Genomic DNA, 14,184 nt, shown 5'->3' with positions numbered 1-14,184 from the left:
GAATGTAAACGTCTCCAGCGAAGGGAGATCTACTGAAAACACCATTTCACTCTCGTTACCCTTCATTAACAAAGAGCATGCTTCACCAAACTTGCCGCGTAATACTTCACTTCCGAGCACAATCGATTTGAGTTTGGGGAGATCTTTCAATCATCAAAGCGCTATTATCGTTACTTTCAAAACCAGCGCTGGTTCCAGAGTTATGTGAGAAATTGCCCAGTTCAATCGATTCCAAATTTGATAGATCTATCTCTCAGTAGAAAGAAAAAAGCTCAAACCATGAATGTGCAGTGAAGCATTCAGGAAATTGTATGACTCTTTATCTTTGCTTCCAATTTGAATGGTTTTGAGTCGTCGGAGCTTGGAAATATCGATTACACCACCACAGTTCTGGAAACTCCACTCTTGAACGATGAACGATTTTAGATGGGAGCAATTTGCGATTCGAAAGCACTGCGAATCCGTGTTTTGTACATTCTGGAAGCAGTTCTTCCCGATCAGCACAGCTTTCAAGCAAGGCAATTTCTCCAAAATAAAAACTTTGACACTATTGAATGAGAAATCGCCAATGGTGAGTGATTTTAGATTCGGAAACTGAGAAATGTCAAAAGTATCGTAACTTTCTTCGTTGCAGGTCCGATTGGGGAGATCCATTGTTGTTAACGTTTTTTTGAGCGACATAAAATAAGATGCGTTGTGTGAAACGGGGACCAATGACGATAGCAAAGAAACAGCATCTACAATCAATCTTCGATGATTGTCTTACGCATCGTGCTGCACATTACGTTCTGGAAAGTGTTTGGTAGAATGACTCTGGTCAGATTTGGAATATCTAGGCTAGAAGTGAAAGAATACAGAATCTACTGTCCAAGAAGACATTGTAGTAGTTATTAAAATTGAATCCTAACGAAACCAGTGACTTCAAATTTGGCAAATCTTTGGGATCAACACTCCACAATCCATACTCTTCATAATGAGACTGCTGTTCCTCCCTCTTTCTCCTTCGAAGGTGTGGATGCCGAGCCTAATTGTTTCCAATTGGGGGAGATCTACAGTCCATAGCAGCTTCTATGCTCACCTTGGAAAATGACCAACTTTGCTTCGCGAAAAGATTTGGATTCGCATTCGAATGATGTAAGTCTTGGAAGATCTAGATTACAGCACCCCAAGTAAAATTACTGTTGATTTTGAGAGAGTATTTTGTGAAACTGTTCTCTCCGATATAGATGATGCTCAGATTTGGGCAGTTTTCAACGATTAGTTGCGATGATTTTTCAGTGAAACAGTAATTATAGATTTCTAAACTGTACAGAGCAGGCATATTTGTGATAGAACACTTTCCGACTTTGCAATAGTAGTTGTTTGCAATGATAATCCTCTCAAAATTGTAACCTTGAAACTTGATCTCATTCAGACACGTAGGATGAGTCAGTTCTACTTGAGTTAGGGACGTACATAACCTTTTTCCGTCTCCACTATATTCATCAGTCACAAAAATGTTATTGAGAAAACTCCCTGATACAATCACATCCCCATTGATGGCATACTTGATTCCATCTCCATGGTACTTATTATCGAACCAGTACCCTTCGTATTCAATAGCTCCACTCCCATTATAGCTAATTCCGTATCCATATTTCTTCCAGTTAATCAGAATTCCTTCATAAATCTTATTCCCATCGTCATCATATAGCTCTCCATATCCATAGGGCTTCCTATCATAAGTAAGACCTTCGAATCTTGTTCCTGTATCTATGTCAATAACATCGATTATAACACTATAGGAGCTTGTGGATTCCAACGCTCCTTGCGAGAAGACATATTCCTGAAGAACTTGCCCATTGTCAAACAGATATCCAATCCCGTCCATTTTTCCGTGATCATAGTGTACAGTGAATACTTTGGAATCGTCAATAATGGACAAGCAGTTTCCATGTCGTTGAAGTTTTTTGTCCAGGTAACACCACACCTCTTTTTCCGACACTAAATAATCCGCGAGGGTCGAATGCATAGCAAAAAATGAAAAAACTAAACAGAGCTCTAAACAGGTATTGTATATATATAACAACAAACAAACCGTAACTATATAAAAGACCAAACAAAGAATCTAATCATAAATGTCCTCCTCTGATCTTCGATCCGAGTAATCACTAAACGACGCACTCCGATAAGATCCGTCATCTTCATTATCATCTAGCCTGTTTTCCTGATCCATTTGCATATTGGACTCCTCATTATCGGACTCCCTGCCATAGTGTCGACTATACGACCATCCCTGCATAACATCTCTGCCCCTCGCCTACCGTGTACGACGGATCGTCCATCGCAGAGAACGTGTACGAAGGCTGGCTGCTCACCGGCTGGCTCGTGAACTCCGACGAGAACATCGACGTGTCCTGCTTTCCTCTCACCTCGGGCAGCTTCCTCTCACTCCTCTTCTCCATCTCCTACATAGGGCACGGGCAGCTCCTTGCGATACAGCTTGTCCCAGTCGATCGACTGAAAGAACGGGTGCTTCTTCACCGCCTCCGCGTCCGTCGAGTCGCCGCCCAGCCTCTGCTTCGGGTCCTTCTGCAGCAGCTACGCCTCACGCACCGTCGATAGCCCCACCTTCTGCAGAATGTCCGCAGTGTCCGGCGTGAGATTGGGCGGGATGTCCACCGCGGACTTCTTGATTTTGTTGAACAGTCGCTCCTGGTCGCGGCAGTAAAACGGCGGCTATTCGTCACTCTCCCTTCCAATCCGCACCCAGCCGGTCAGCATTTCGTACAGCAGCGCGCCCAGACTCCACCAATCCACCGCCTGTCCGTGGCCCGTGCGGTTCAGAATCTCCGGAGCCAGGTATTCCGGCGTGCCGCAGAAGGACTGCGCGCCGCGGTCCGCCTGCGAAATGCCCTCCTTGCTGAGCCCGAAGTCGGTGAGACGGACGTGGCCCTCCTCGGTGAGCAGCACGTTCTCGGGCTTCAGATCGCTGCGGTGAAAGCGAGGCGGCACGCCTACCGATACACGATGCCCTTCTTGTGGAGATACTCCAGCGCCAGCGTGATCTCCGCGGCGTAGAAGCGAGCTCGGTCCTCTGAGAACTTCTTGGCCCTGCCGAGGTGGTAGAACAGCTCGCCGCCGGGACAATAGTCCAGCACGAAGTAGAGCTTTTCGCGCTACAGGGAAGAGAGGAACGCACGCGTACGGTCTGGAACGCGTATTTGAGACCGACGATGAAGGGGTGGTCCACACGGCCGAGCACGCTACGCTCGGTTTTGGTGTGCTCGACTTGGTTTTTGTTCTTGATGACCGATTTCTTGAGGACTTTCATCGCGTAGATCTCCTTCCCGTCCTTGCGACGCACTTGAAACACCTTGCCGAAACTGCCCTTGCCGATTACTTTCAGAATGTCGAAGCTCTTGAGCGAAACGGAAGAGTTGTTCAGCTCGGGGTACTCGTTTCGGTAGTACGCATCATCGCTACCCGGACTACGAGCATCCAGAGAGTCATTATCGCTCAAGTAGGAGAAATCGATTTCCTGAATTCCACTTGGAGGGTGCTAAGAAATGGTGACACAATTAATTAGGCTACATTCGGTTGCGCCCGCATGAACTCCTGAAAGGCACTTACATGTTGTACATATTCGTTTTCCATTATCTACACTTATACACCTCTTTGACAGGTACGCTATGTAGCCAGTTTTCCAGCAAAATACGGATCGAATTGATCCCCTCTAGGGTCGAAGAGTCGACAAACTGCGTGTTGGGAAAGGGGGGAAGGTTGGGAACATTTGCCTGAACAAGCTACAAATAACCGAAAAAACACTTAGCCCGACCATATCCTTCAGCATCTGAAAGGTAGAGAAGGTACGATAGACCGTCCAGGTAACACCGCAGGCAGAGATTTCAATAGCATATAACTACAACAAGAGGGTGAGGGAAGGATAGGCGCTGATGACACGTACAATATTATCGACATTGCGATGAACAGGGACTATAAAGCACCTGTGAATGAACGTTGTCGCTCTCTCCTGATATGACATTGATGTCGTTAAGAACGAGTGCGATCTATAAGCAAGTTGGAAAGAATAAATAAAAGGTAAGCACGCACCAAATTTGGTTCATCCAATCACCTCGCTCCAAAAGATTCTCTTTATTCCAAAAAACAAGCAAATACTATCATTAATAAGCATCATGCTGTTGAGCATTCCCCTCTCTCGCTCTTACTCGGTTTCCGCCCTCGCGCCGATTCGGTTCTGGATATCCCTCTGCTCCGCCTTTAATCCGGTTATTATACTTTCCTTGCATCTGTCTTTGCGATGGATACCCTTTCTGCGGATAGTTCCGATACCCTCCCTCTTGCATGCCTTGTTGCTTTGGATTTCGACGCGGCTTCGGCTCTCCCATTTCTCCATACGCGCCACCCTCGTGGCCCGTCCGATTTCCTCCGCGCGGCTGGCGATTCACGCCGCCTCGCTCTTTGGGCTGTCGATATCGCTTCTGGAAGGGCATTCGGTTCCCCATTTCCTGCACGCTTTCCTGCGGGTAGTTCATCTCGTACCCGTGAGGCATCGGCCGCATCGCCGCGTCGTGATACGGCGCGTTGTTCATGCCCGAGAGCGGCATGGAGGCGCCGTACTCCATCTTGTCTTTGTATCCTGCGTTCGGATCGTCTTCGCCGGGCAATTCCTCCGCCTCTTCGTGCGCGTCCGCGTCGTCCGAGAACGCAGACGCGGGGTTCTCGCCCGCGGGCAGCCCGCCGCCCTCGCCGCGGTCCTCCACGCCGTGGCCGGGACTGGCGGGGTTGGGGTTGCCGGGCGCGGGCGCGGCGGCGGGGCCCACCATGCCGGGCACGGCTTGGATCGGCACGCCGCCCGGCATGGAGACGCCCGGAACGCTCTGCATCGGAACGCCGGGGACGCCCTGCACGCCCTGGATGGGCACACCGGGCACGCTCTGCATGGGCACGCCGGGGACGCTCTGCATCGGAACGCCAGGCACGCTTTGCATCGGAACGCCAGGCACGCTCTGGATCGGCATGGCCTGAACATTGGAGACGCTCGGACTGCCCGGCGTGTTCGCCACGTTCGAAACGCCCTGCACGCCCTGCACGCCCTGCACGCCCTGCACGCCCTGGACTCCCTGAACTCCCTGCACGCCTTGCACTCCCTGCACGCCTTGTACACCCTGGACGTTGGACATACCGGGGACGTTGGGGACGCCGGGGACGCTCTGCATGGGGAGCTGGGAGAACATGGGCATCGGGAGGACCTGCACGCCGTTGACCATGGGCATATTCTGCATCATGAAGGGACTGACCATGTTGGGGTCATAGACCATGGGATAGCCCATCGGGTACTACGCCTCATCCCCTCGATCCACACTCACGTTGTACCCGCTCATCATCATCGGGAACATCTGATTCCCGTTCAGCATCATCATCTGCCCCTCGGGCGTCAGCACCGGGATCAGCGACTGCATCATCACCTGTCCGTCCGACGTCATCGACACCATCATCGGCTGCGACGGCATCGCCATCTGGTTCGGCTGCGGCGTGCTCACCGAGAAATTCTGAGGCGGCGGCGTGTTGTGCGCCATGTCTGGCGTCGAGATCGCGCGCGGATTCCCGTTTCCTCGCTGTTTCCCTGCGCATCACGCCCAGTCCGCAGCCTCACCGCGTCCATAGCCCGCCTCGCGTTCGGTTCCAGCGTGATGCGCTCGCTCCGCGCCGGGGAACGTGGCGCGGCTCGCCGCTGCGTCGGGATACAACCCTTCCGTAGGCAAGGCCGGCTGTCGGCCATCGCGATTGCTCTTCTCGCGATGGCTCTCGCGCTTGGCCTTCGCGTGCTCTGGATCTGCGCGCTCATCGCTCTCGCCCATGCTTACGATCCATTCTGTCCATGCGATCCATGCGATCCATGCGATCTATTCTGTCCATTCTGTCCATTCTATCCATGCGATCCATTCTATCCATGCGATCCATGCGATCCATGCGGTCCATACGGTCCATTCTGTCCATTCTATCCATGCGATCCATCCGGTCCTTCACCGCTGCGCGACTGCTTCGATCTCGGTCCGACTTCTCCCCTCCATCGTTCCGAGGAGCCGATTTCTCGTGCTCTGCGCGCTCTGTCGCCATCTTCTCGCTCCATTTCGAAGCCTCGACCGTCGCCACATTGGCCGTCGATTCATTCACAGCGGCAGTTTCCGTCGCAGGAGCCGGTCCATTCATCGTCGATCCCAAAGCCCGGTCCGCGCGATTCTTTGCAAGATCGCTATGATGGCAAGGGATTCGCGTCTCTATCCGTCACACCTCGCTTTCACGCGCACTTCCGAACTTCTCTCCGAACTCCTTGCTGAAGTTCATCAGTTCTTTCGTCAGCTGCTCCCGCGTCATCTGCCTCTCACCGAATCCCTTAAGCTGTACCGCGGGGCGCGAGCGAGGAATGGGACGCGGCTGGTGCAGCTGAAACTCCGGGTTGATTTGCGGAAACGGAGCGATGTACCCAATGGTTGGTCGCTTTCGCTTCATCGCAGCGGCTTCTTCCTGGAGTTTGAGGGGATCTTGCCTTCACGAGTGCATCCCACACCTACCGATTTCCAGATCTCTGACCTCCTTCAAGACTCGTTCCTCCTAGAGATCAAGCGAAGGACGGTTGGAAAACAGTGGTTTGGCGCAGAGCTGTGAAAACGTCGCTTCTTTCAGAGGGCCTGCATGTCAATTTGCTCAGTAGAGCCGACTTGGGTTTTGAAAGTCGAGCTTTAGGGTCAGGAATAGGCGCGAAGGGCTGGTGTTGATTATTGACAAACACAGAAATACAATCATTTTCGATAGTTCGGGAGGGACGATAGGATGAGAATACATTGGTTGACCGTGCCTAGGATATGAGAGCAGAGTGTAGGAGGAACTTCATGAACGACAGTTTTTCTGCTTTTATCATCACAATTCTATCTATGGGGATAATCAGAGTAGTGTTCGGTTCAAATTGACTGATATCGACGCGACTCGACTACAAAATTAGAAATAACAGAAGACACAATACCTCAATAGTCGTGAAACGAATAACCAACTGATTTTGCTCCAAAGAAACCGTGAAGAATACACCCTTGTATATAGTTAGATCATCCATCTTAGGGTAACGATTTACAATTCTTTCGATACAGTAACAGTTACGTAAGAACCGATTAAGTGAGTAAAGACATATATTAAATGCTCTCTGTTTATTCGATCGAATCCTTCATGTAAAATAAATAAAAAGTATGCTCTACCAGTTAGATTCTTCTCGCTCTTTTCTAATCTACTTTTTACTCCAAACTCACAGTATACTACTTTTTTGCACCCATCTCTGTCTTCTGATTCATATTCAGTGCCGATTTGTAGATACAAAAGAAAACTCTATACTGGAATGACGGGTTCCCCGCGGTTTATTCTTTATAGATCGCTTTTCATTTGGTAAAATGCGATATTTGGGATAAAGTGATTTCTTCCTATCCCATATCTTGAAAATCTGTGAAAAAGAATGTGATCTGGAAATTAAAGAATAAGCCCTATTTGATTTATGCCTATCCAGAAAATTATAATTTGGGCTTTGACGTCTCGAATGAAGAAGTCATTCAGAAGTCAGTGTGTACGAAAAAGTATTTGCTTCACACTTAATATTGCTACACTCTAGAAATGTCAAAAAACAGGTATTCATAACAGAGCCTGACTATATCTGTCTGGAATTTGCGTGAAACCCCCAAACGATGTAGCCATATTTTTTCAGGGTGGGATACTATCAACATGTCTAAGGTCGATACTGTCCTAGGTACGCAGTGGGGTGACGAGGGTAAAGGAAAACTCGTCGATACCATTGGTTCTAAGTACATTTCCAGTTTCACAGTTAACACGCAGGTATGACATTTGTTGCCGAGCTACTGGAGGTGCAAATGCGGGTCATACTATCATTATTCAGGGGAAGGCAGTGGCCTTCCACTTAGTCCCAATCGGAATTGTTCAACCCCAGGCCAAGTGCATCATTGGAAATGGCTGCGTTGTGAACATTTTTACATTGTTCGAAGAGCTTGATGCCTTGAAACAGGAGAACATCGGTGTGAAGGACAGGTTTGATTCTGTACGATGTTCGATCCTAGGTTATATGTGTCCGATCGTTCTCATATTGTCTTTAACTTCCATCAGATCTGCGATGGTCTGAATGAGCAGAACAGTGGAAGTATGAAGATCGGAACCACGAAACGTGGAATTGGACCAACGTACACTAGCAAGATGGAGCGTGTGGGAGTTCGCATGGGATCGCTTCGCAATTGGGATCGATTCAAGGAGCAGTACATGCGTCTCTATAACATTGTATAGCATTCTCTCTATCGCTCTCTCTTTAGTATCGCAATCGTTACAACCTCAAGGATTACGACTACGAGGATGAGCTGAACAAGATTCACGCTCTTCTTCCGGAGTTGCTTCCTATGATTATCGACTCCGTTGTGTACATCAACGAAGCCTTGGATCAGGGTAAGAAGATCCTTGTGGAAGGAGCGAACGCTCCCATGTTGGACATCGATTTTGGAACCTACCCTTACGTTACCTCCTCCTCTGCCTCGATTGGCGGCATCATCACGGGTCTCGGCGTGTCTCCTCACAAGGTTGGCACGATTTACGGCATCGTGAAGGCCTACACGACGCGTGTGGGCGAGGGCCCGTTCCCCACGGAGCAGCTCAACGAGATGGGCGAGCGTCTCCGAAAGATCGGTCACGAGTACGGAGCCACGACGGGTCGTCCGCGTCGTTGTGGCTGGTTGGATCTGGCGGTGGTGGGCTACACCCACATGCTGGACAGCTTCGATAGCCTGTGCTTGACGAAGCTGGACGTGCTGACGGGTATGGATGTGATCCGTGTGGGCCGCAAGTATCTGCTGGACGGAAAGGAGGTGAAGGGCATTCCGTCGGAGCAGCAGGATCTGGCGAGAGTGGAGGTAGTGTATGACGAGCTGCCGGGATGGTCGGAGGATATTACGGGGTAGGCGAGGAGGCGAGGCGTGAGGTGTAGAGTCCGAAAGTTCGAAGATCTTCCTGTGAACGCGCAGCGTTACGTGGAGTACATCGAGAAGACGCTCGGCGTGCCGATCAACTTCATCGGCGTGGGTCCTTCGCGTGAGGCGGTGATTCTCCACTGGATTGTTTGTTGCAACACACAGCAGAATGTTGTATATTTATATATATATATATAGCGAGAGAGAGAGAGCTTGGCGAGAGAGCTTTACTACAATTATAGGGAACAGGTTACAGGCTGCAGGACAGAAGCTGCTCGCTTGCTTGCGTGGTGGAGCGCTACATTCAAGCAGACCCTCAATCGCACCTCGATCGACTTCGAATTCTCGGGCTGGACGAGAACGAGCGCGTTGTAACGCCGCCGAAAATCGACCTTCTCGCCGATCGCTCGGAGCGCGAAGTAGTACTTGGCATATGCAGACGAACTGATCATGCTGGAACTCAGCCACCACCACCCCTGACCCTACACTTCCCAGTGAATATCCGTAATGAACATGGACTCGAGATCATTGAAACCTTCTCGGTCAAATTGTGGATACACAACGCAGAAGTCGCTGTTTGTAGGCGTATTGTCCGGCCACACCTTCGAGGCCAGAAGTAGAGCGCAGAGTGTGATGGGGCGCCAATTACAGGGGAGAAGTGTGATGTTTGCCATCGAGATAAGCCGATCGACGTAGATCAGCGTTACAATGGAACACTCTGGAGGAATCTAGTCAGCAAGCGAAAGTAACGGTACACGAATGTTCTTGAAGACGCCGGTTAAAAATACAAAGATATCGTTCGTAGATGGAATTAAGTAGCGACGTTCGAGAGGCTGGAAGGTAAGGAGACAAGGGAAACCCGACAATGAAACACATGGAAGGAATGGAGCGCGGGCGATTTCCCAGAGAGAGGCTTAGCAAATGGTTGTGCTTTGTAAACTCGCTTTCTGCGTATTTGAGAGACTGGTCGTCAGGACGATGCTTCTTTCGAATGTTAACAAAAACCTTCCACTCCAGGTAGACATACTTCTTTTCTATATCCGAATCGGTCTTGATTCCCCAGAGTTGAAGTCCCTTGGATACATACTGTGAAAGGACTGCGCTCACTCTACGCTGAGTAGATTGCATCAATAACGAACCTGCGTAGAACGTCGAAGGTGTCTGGCTCACTAATGGTTCCGCTCGGCCGTTGGAAAATATTGCGCTGCGAAATAGGAATGAATTTCAAACTTTTCCCTTCGGATATTGAAGGGGTACACAATTCTTCTAAAAGCTCAGGTTCTAGGCATGATTTTAAATGTACAAACCGAACGCTTGTCTCTGGTCATGTCTCGATTTAAAAAAGAAGAGGAAAAATCATCTAGTAGTCATCAGCGTCCTAAGTCGTTACTGGGCTGCAAAAATGATTTTTTTGTTTGTACGGAATTCCGATTTCCCATAGAAGCAACTCAATCGAGTAACGTACAACAATAAAATGAGTAGTTGTAAAACAAACATTTCACCTTCTACTTTCTCTCTCTTGCCCACGTTCCCTTCTAACTCCTCTTGGCACATACTTGGGCTTCTCTCCCGCCACAATCCATTCACCCTCTTCGAGCTCCTCTTGGCACATACTTGGGCTTCTCCCCCACGGTAATCCATTCGTCCTCTTCCTGCTCCTTCTTCGGACTCACTGGAGGCGGCATGCGATATGTTCTCGTAAGAGGGACGGATGGAGCAGCAGAGCCGGAAGATGTGGAAGAGGCAGCCGTCGTAGTTGCACCCGTGGCCGCCGTCGTAGCCGTCGTAGCCGTTGCAGTTGCACCCGTGGCACCCGTGGCACCCGTTGCAGCGGTAGCGGAGCTGGCCGCCGAGGGAGGTCCGCGGCGTCTGCGCATGGGGATGCTGGAGGCAGCGTTCATCTTCATTTTGGCGAGACGTTCGTTCGAAGCCTGTCTCTTCTCTTCGGCCAGACGCTTCTGCTCCGCCTCCTCCTCCGCGCGCTTCTTCTCTTCCTCCTCGCGGCGACGCGCCTCTTCCTCTGCGCGACGACGCGCCTCTTCCTCGATGCGAAGGCGTTCCTCCTCTTCTGCGCGACGACGCGCCTCCTCCGCACGCCTCTCCTCCTCCGCCTTCTGGAACCGCTCCTCGAGGACGCTCTCCAGTCCCGCGGCTCTGCGCGAAACAATGTTCCGCTCGAAGATGGGCAGGACGGCGGCGAGCTTGGTGGAGACGGGATGGAGCTGCTGCATCCGCTCCTGGCGCTCCTTCTTCTGCTGGTAGTCCTTCTCGAAGAAGCCGGTCCAGTAGGCCTCATCGCGCTGGCGCAGCGTGTCGAAGAACTCCAGCGTGGCCGGCAGCGCCACCTCGCGCAGCGCGCGCGAGAAGAAGAGCTGCTGCTCCGACTCGCGCGCCACCTTCTCTTCGCGCTCCTTCTTTAATCGGCGCTGGACTTCGCTGGCGTAGTTCTGCAGCTGGTCGCGGTTCATCTTGGAGACCATGGAGACGTCCAGCTTGGGGCCGAGCAGCTCGCCCAGCTTCGCGATGATCGCCTGGCGCTCCTTCTCTTCGTTCTGGCGCTGCAGCTTCTCGTTGGCCATGCGCTTGCGCCGGTCTTCTTCCTCCTTCAGACGGGCGCGCTCCTTCTCTTCGCGCTCCGCGTTCACGCGGCGCATTCGCTCGGTCTCGGAGAGGTTGCGGTCCAGCTCCACGCGCTCGCTCTCCTTCTTCTTCTGCTCGATCACGGAGTAGCGCTCGATCATCGCCTGGTTGATGGCCTCCTTCACGTCGCGCGCCGTCTCCGCGCGCTGGTAGAGCTCTTCTTCGCGGTCCTCGATCATGCCGCTGCCGGACTGCACCTTGGCCATCGCCAGGGACAAACTGCGATCAAGCAGCGACCGAACCTCCTACCTGCAGGACAGCTTGAGCAGATAGCTCGAGAGCACTTCGCGCTCCGCGAGATGCGGTCTGAAGTAGACGCAGTGGTTGGCGTAGTCCACGCGGACGTGCAGCTGCTTCGAGGAGCTGGCCTCGGAGATGATGCGCTCGGCTTCGTGGCGGTCGAAGGAGAGGTCGGAGATCAGCTTGTCGTAGTTCTCCAGCTTGATCACGGAGTAGACGCTCTCCAACTGGCGCAGAGAGCGGATCAGAATCATCGCGCGGAGCTGCGGGAGGAACTGGGCGTAGAGGTCGGTCTGCTTCATCCACTCGAGAATGGGGAGGAGACACTCGACCATGTCCAGCGGGTGGAACTCGTTCTCGATCACGTTGTAGAGCGTGACCAGCTCGGAGGGCAGATTGGCGAGAATGTCCTGGGAGCGGATCTCGGAGAAGAGAATGGAGTGCTAGGCTTCAGCGAGGGGAGGGAAAGACGAACGGTGAGGTGCGTGGACGTGTTCAGCAGACGCAGAATGGCCTGCTCCTTCTCGCGCTCGTTCTTGAAGTCCGGGTGGCTTTCGTCGTCCGTCTACAGGTCGCTCCGAGAGGGAGAGAATCCTACCGCCGAGTACACCGGGCTGCAGATCGCCGAGAGCACGATCTGCGCGCACATCGTTTCCTTTTCCTTCTCGAAGTTCGCGTCGTTCTTGCAGAACTCCAGCAACTTCATCATCGCGAACGCGTAGTAGAAGTAGTTCTTAAACTCCCAGAGCAGCGCGGACAGCCGCTGGTAGTACATCTTGAGCAGCTCGCGGGGGTAGGGAGAGATCACCATGATGCCATGAATGTCCGCCAGGATCATCGACGCCTCCGTCCAGAGCCCCAGCTTGCAGGCAGCATCGAACTGCTTGAAGCGAGTCTCCATCTGCAGGACGATCGTCTTTTCGCACCAGGAGACGCGGAACTTGGCCATTGTCTGGTCTTGCACCGGCTCCATTAAGTACTCCAAGTGCTTATGGAGATACCGGCGCAACGTGCGGAACTCGGCTACGCGATTGTACTTGACGCAGAAGTCGAAGGTCCGCTCGCACACAGAGTGGTAGAGCTCTTCCATGGTGCTGTTGACCTTCAGCAAGTCGAGCACACTCCGGAGGACATCCCAGTAGAACTTGATGAGTGGGTAGACCACCTCGCTTTCGACGCGCTGGGGACTCGAGGCATCTGACATGATACTCATGATGATATCATCAGAAGAAAGAACTTCTTCCGTGAAAACACTGTTGAGGGTTTTGAGCGAGTATTCCTTTTGCACCATCTCAATACGCTGGCTGCAGTTATCGAGCAGGCGGGTTACAATCGTGGTCATGGAGGCTGGACGCTATATTCAGAAAGGAGTGACTAACGCTCACCAGCACCTGGCAAATATTTCTGTATTGCACCAAAGCCTCCTTCACAGGATCGGACTCTTGAATATCGATGCAAATATCGAGTAACATATTAATCACCTCTTCCAGGTCGGGAGACCATATTTTGTTTCTGGAGGGCTCAAGAGAATCATAGAGGCACTGAATCGCAGACCGTTTGTCATTAACCTTGAGATACTCTATATAATGATCTCAGACTCGTACAGGAAATACCACTTGCACTCTTTATTGCGTTTGTAGGTTTTGCTGTGGCACCCATATTTGTGGTTAACAAGAGACTGTATAATTGCAATAATCACGGGGATTTTTACAACTAGTAGAAACGTGTATCTAAAGGAATGTGTGGCATCATCGGAAGGTTTGGTCAAAGGAGAGTTCACTGCATAAACGAAAACTGCTTTGAAGCACATTTCGCTGTGTCATGGACAGAGAGCCGCCAAACGATTTCTCCGATCGAGGGAAAACTCAATAGTTTATGAGAGATGGAAATAAGGTACTCACTATTAGGATTAAAAAAGAAAAGAGGTAATTAATAGCTCATGAAAATGCCTCTATTTGTGTTTTCTAATTTCTCTACCATAAAGCACAGAATATAGGGTTTCTATTGTACAAGGATCTAAGCGGAAGAGGACTAGGCATCAAAAAAAATTACGATGTAAATAGGACATTTCTTTTTTGGAAATAGGTTGCATAAGTAGTGTCTGGCAAAACAATGTACATGCAGTGGATGAATGATAGTCAAAATTACAGAATTCCCAATTATCGTGGGGGTTAATACTTAATTGGAGAAACCCCTAGTAATGTTGCATATTCATTTGGAGAAACTTCCATAATTTTATTAAAATGCATTCATCTTTGCTTGTGTCTTGTTTGCTGTTTGGCCTTGGTATTTTTCT

At 50.8% G+C, this 14,184-nt stretch overlaps 7 protein-coding genes; 1 reads left to right on the top strand and 6 right to left on the bottom strand.

Annotated features, from left to right (window-relative positions):
• Positions 1-1,150: 1,150 nt before the first annotated feature.
• On the bottom strand, positions 1,151-2,011 carry GSBLH_T00000472001 (uncharacterized protein; the record flags this gene model as incomplete). Its single annotated transcript, XM_013038684.1, has 1 exon — positions 1,151-2,011. One exon carries the CDS (start codon positions 2,009-2,011, stop codon positions 1,151-1,153), a length of 861 nt encoding a protein of 286 aa, XP_012894138.1.
• Positions 2,012-2,078: 67 nt separating this feature from the next.
• On the bottom strand, positions 2,079-4,051 carry GSBLH_T00000471001 (uncharacterized protein). XM_013038683.1 has 11 exons: positions 3,947-4,051; positions 3,818-3,901; positions 3,669-3,785; positions 3,574-3,639; positions 3,188-3,541; positions 3,001-3,158; positions 2,749-2,971; positions 2,611-2,718; positions 2,452-2,580; positions 2,304-2,420; positions 2,079-2,275 (listed from the first exon to the last, which is right to left on the bottom strand). The coding sequence occupies exons 1-11, from the start codon at positions 4,022-4,024 to the stop codon at positions 2,108-2,110; spliced, it is 1,602 nt and encodes a 533-aa protein (XP_012894137.1). The 5' UTR covers positions 4,025-4,051; the 3' UTR covers positions 2,079-2,107.
• A 102-nt stretch (positions 4,052-4,153) lies between these two features.
• On the bottom strand, positions 4,154-5,861 carry GSBLH_T00000470001 (uncharacterized protein; the record flags this gene model as incomplete). XM_013038682.1 has 3 exons in its annotated part: positions 4,154-5,339; positions 5,370-5,626; positions 5,657-5,861. The coding sequence occupies 3 exons, from the start codon at positions 5,859-5,861 to the stop codon at positions 4,164-4,166; spliced, it is 1,638 nt and encodes a 545-aa protein (XP_012894136.1). The 3' UTR covers positions 4,154-4,163.
• Positions 5,862-7,749: 1,888 nt separating this feature from the next.
• Positions 7,750-9,206, top strand: GSBLH_T00000469001 (uncharacterized protein; the record flags this gene model as incomplete). XM_013038681.1 has 5 exons in its annotated part: positions 7,750-7,844; positions 7,876-8,085; positions 8,115-8,328; positions 8,361-8,995; positions 9,026-9,206. Exons 1-5 carry the CDS (start codon positions 7,765-7,767, stop codon positions 9,204-9,206), a joined length of 1,320 nt encoding a protein of 439 aa, XP_012894135.1. The 5' UTR covers positions 7,750-7,764.
• Positions 9,207-9,244: 38 nt separating this feature from the next.
• GSBLH_T00000468001 (uncharacterized protein) lies at positions 9,245-9,682 on the bottom strand (the record flags this gene model as incomplete). Its single annotated transcript, XM_013038680.1, has 2 exons — positions 9,245-9,461; positions 9,495-9,682. 2 exons carry the CDS (start codon positions 9,680-9,682, stop codon positions 9,245-9,247), a joined length of 405 nt encoding a protein of 134 aa, XP_012894134.1.
• An 822-nt stretch (positions 9,683-10,504) lies between these two features.
• GSBLH_T00000467001 (uncharacterized protein) lies at positions 10,505-12,246 on the bottom strand. XM_013038679.1 has 2 exons: positions 11,898-12,246; positions 10,505-11,867 (listed from the first exon to the last, which is right to left on the bottom strand). The coding sequence occupies exons 1-2, from the start codon at positions 12,140-12,142 to the stop codon at positions 10,592-10,594; spliced, it is 1,521 nt and encodes a 506-aa protein (XP_012894133.1). The 5' UTR covers positions 12,143-12,246; the 3' UTR covers positions 10,505-10,591.
• Positions 12,247-13,347: 1,101 nt separating this feature from the next.
• GSBLH_T00000466001 (uncharacterized protein) lies at positions 13,348-13,547 on the bottom strand (the record flags this gene model as incomplete). XM_013038678.1 has 1 exon in its annotated part: positions 13,348-13,547. One exon carries the CDS (start codon positions 13,545-13,547, stop codon positions 13,452-13,454), a length of 96 nt encoding a protein of 31 aa, XP_012894132.1. The 3' UTR covers positions 13,348-13,451.
• Positions 13,548-14,184: the final 637 nt, after the last annotated feature.

This window comes from Blastocystis hominis (genome assembly GCF_000151665.1).
Source record: "Blastocystis hominis, Singapore isolate B (sub-type 7) whole genome shotgun sequence assembly, scaffold_0".
Taxonomy (NCBI): domain Eukaryota; class Bigyra; order Opalinata; family Blastocystidae; genus Blastocystis; species Blastocystis hominis.
This window is presented reverse-complemented; position numbering and strand designations above follow the sequence as displayed.

What these genes read in the sequence shown, in the direction of transcription:
- GSBLH_T00000471001 (XM_013038683.1), bottom strand. Translation starts at nt 4,024, where the DNA reads ATGTCATATCAGGAGAGAGCGACAACGTTCATTCACAGGTGCTTTATA. An exon ending in TGGAAAACTGGCTACATAGC is followed by an intron (nt 3,640 to 3,668) that starts GTACCTGTCAAA and finishes GTATAAGTGTAG; the next exon opens with ATAATGGAAAACGAATATGT. An exon ending in TGGACGATCCGTCGTACACG is followed by an intron (nt 2,276 to 2,303) that starts GTAGGCGAGGGG and finishes GATGTTATGCAG; the next exon opens with GGATGGTCGTATAGTCGACA.
- GSBLH_T00000467001 (XM_013038679.1), bottom strand. Translation starts at nt 12,142, where the DNA reads ATGATTCTGATCCGCTCTCTGCGCCAGTTGGAGAGCGTCTACTCCGTG. An exon ending in CTGCTCAAGCTGTCCTGCAG is followed by an intron (nt 11,868 to 11,897) that starts GTAGGAGGTTCG and finishes GCTTGATCGCAG; the next exon opens with TTTGTCCCTGGCGATGGCCA.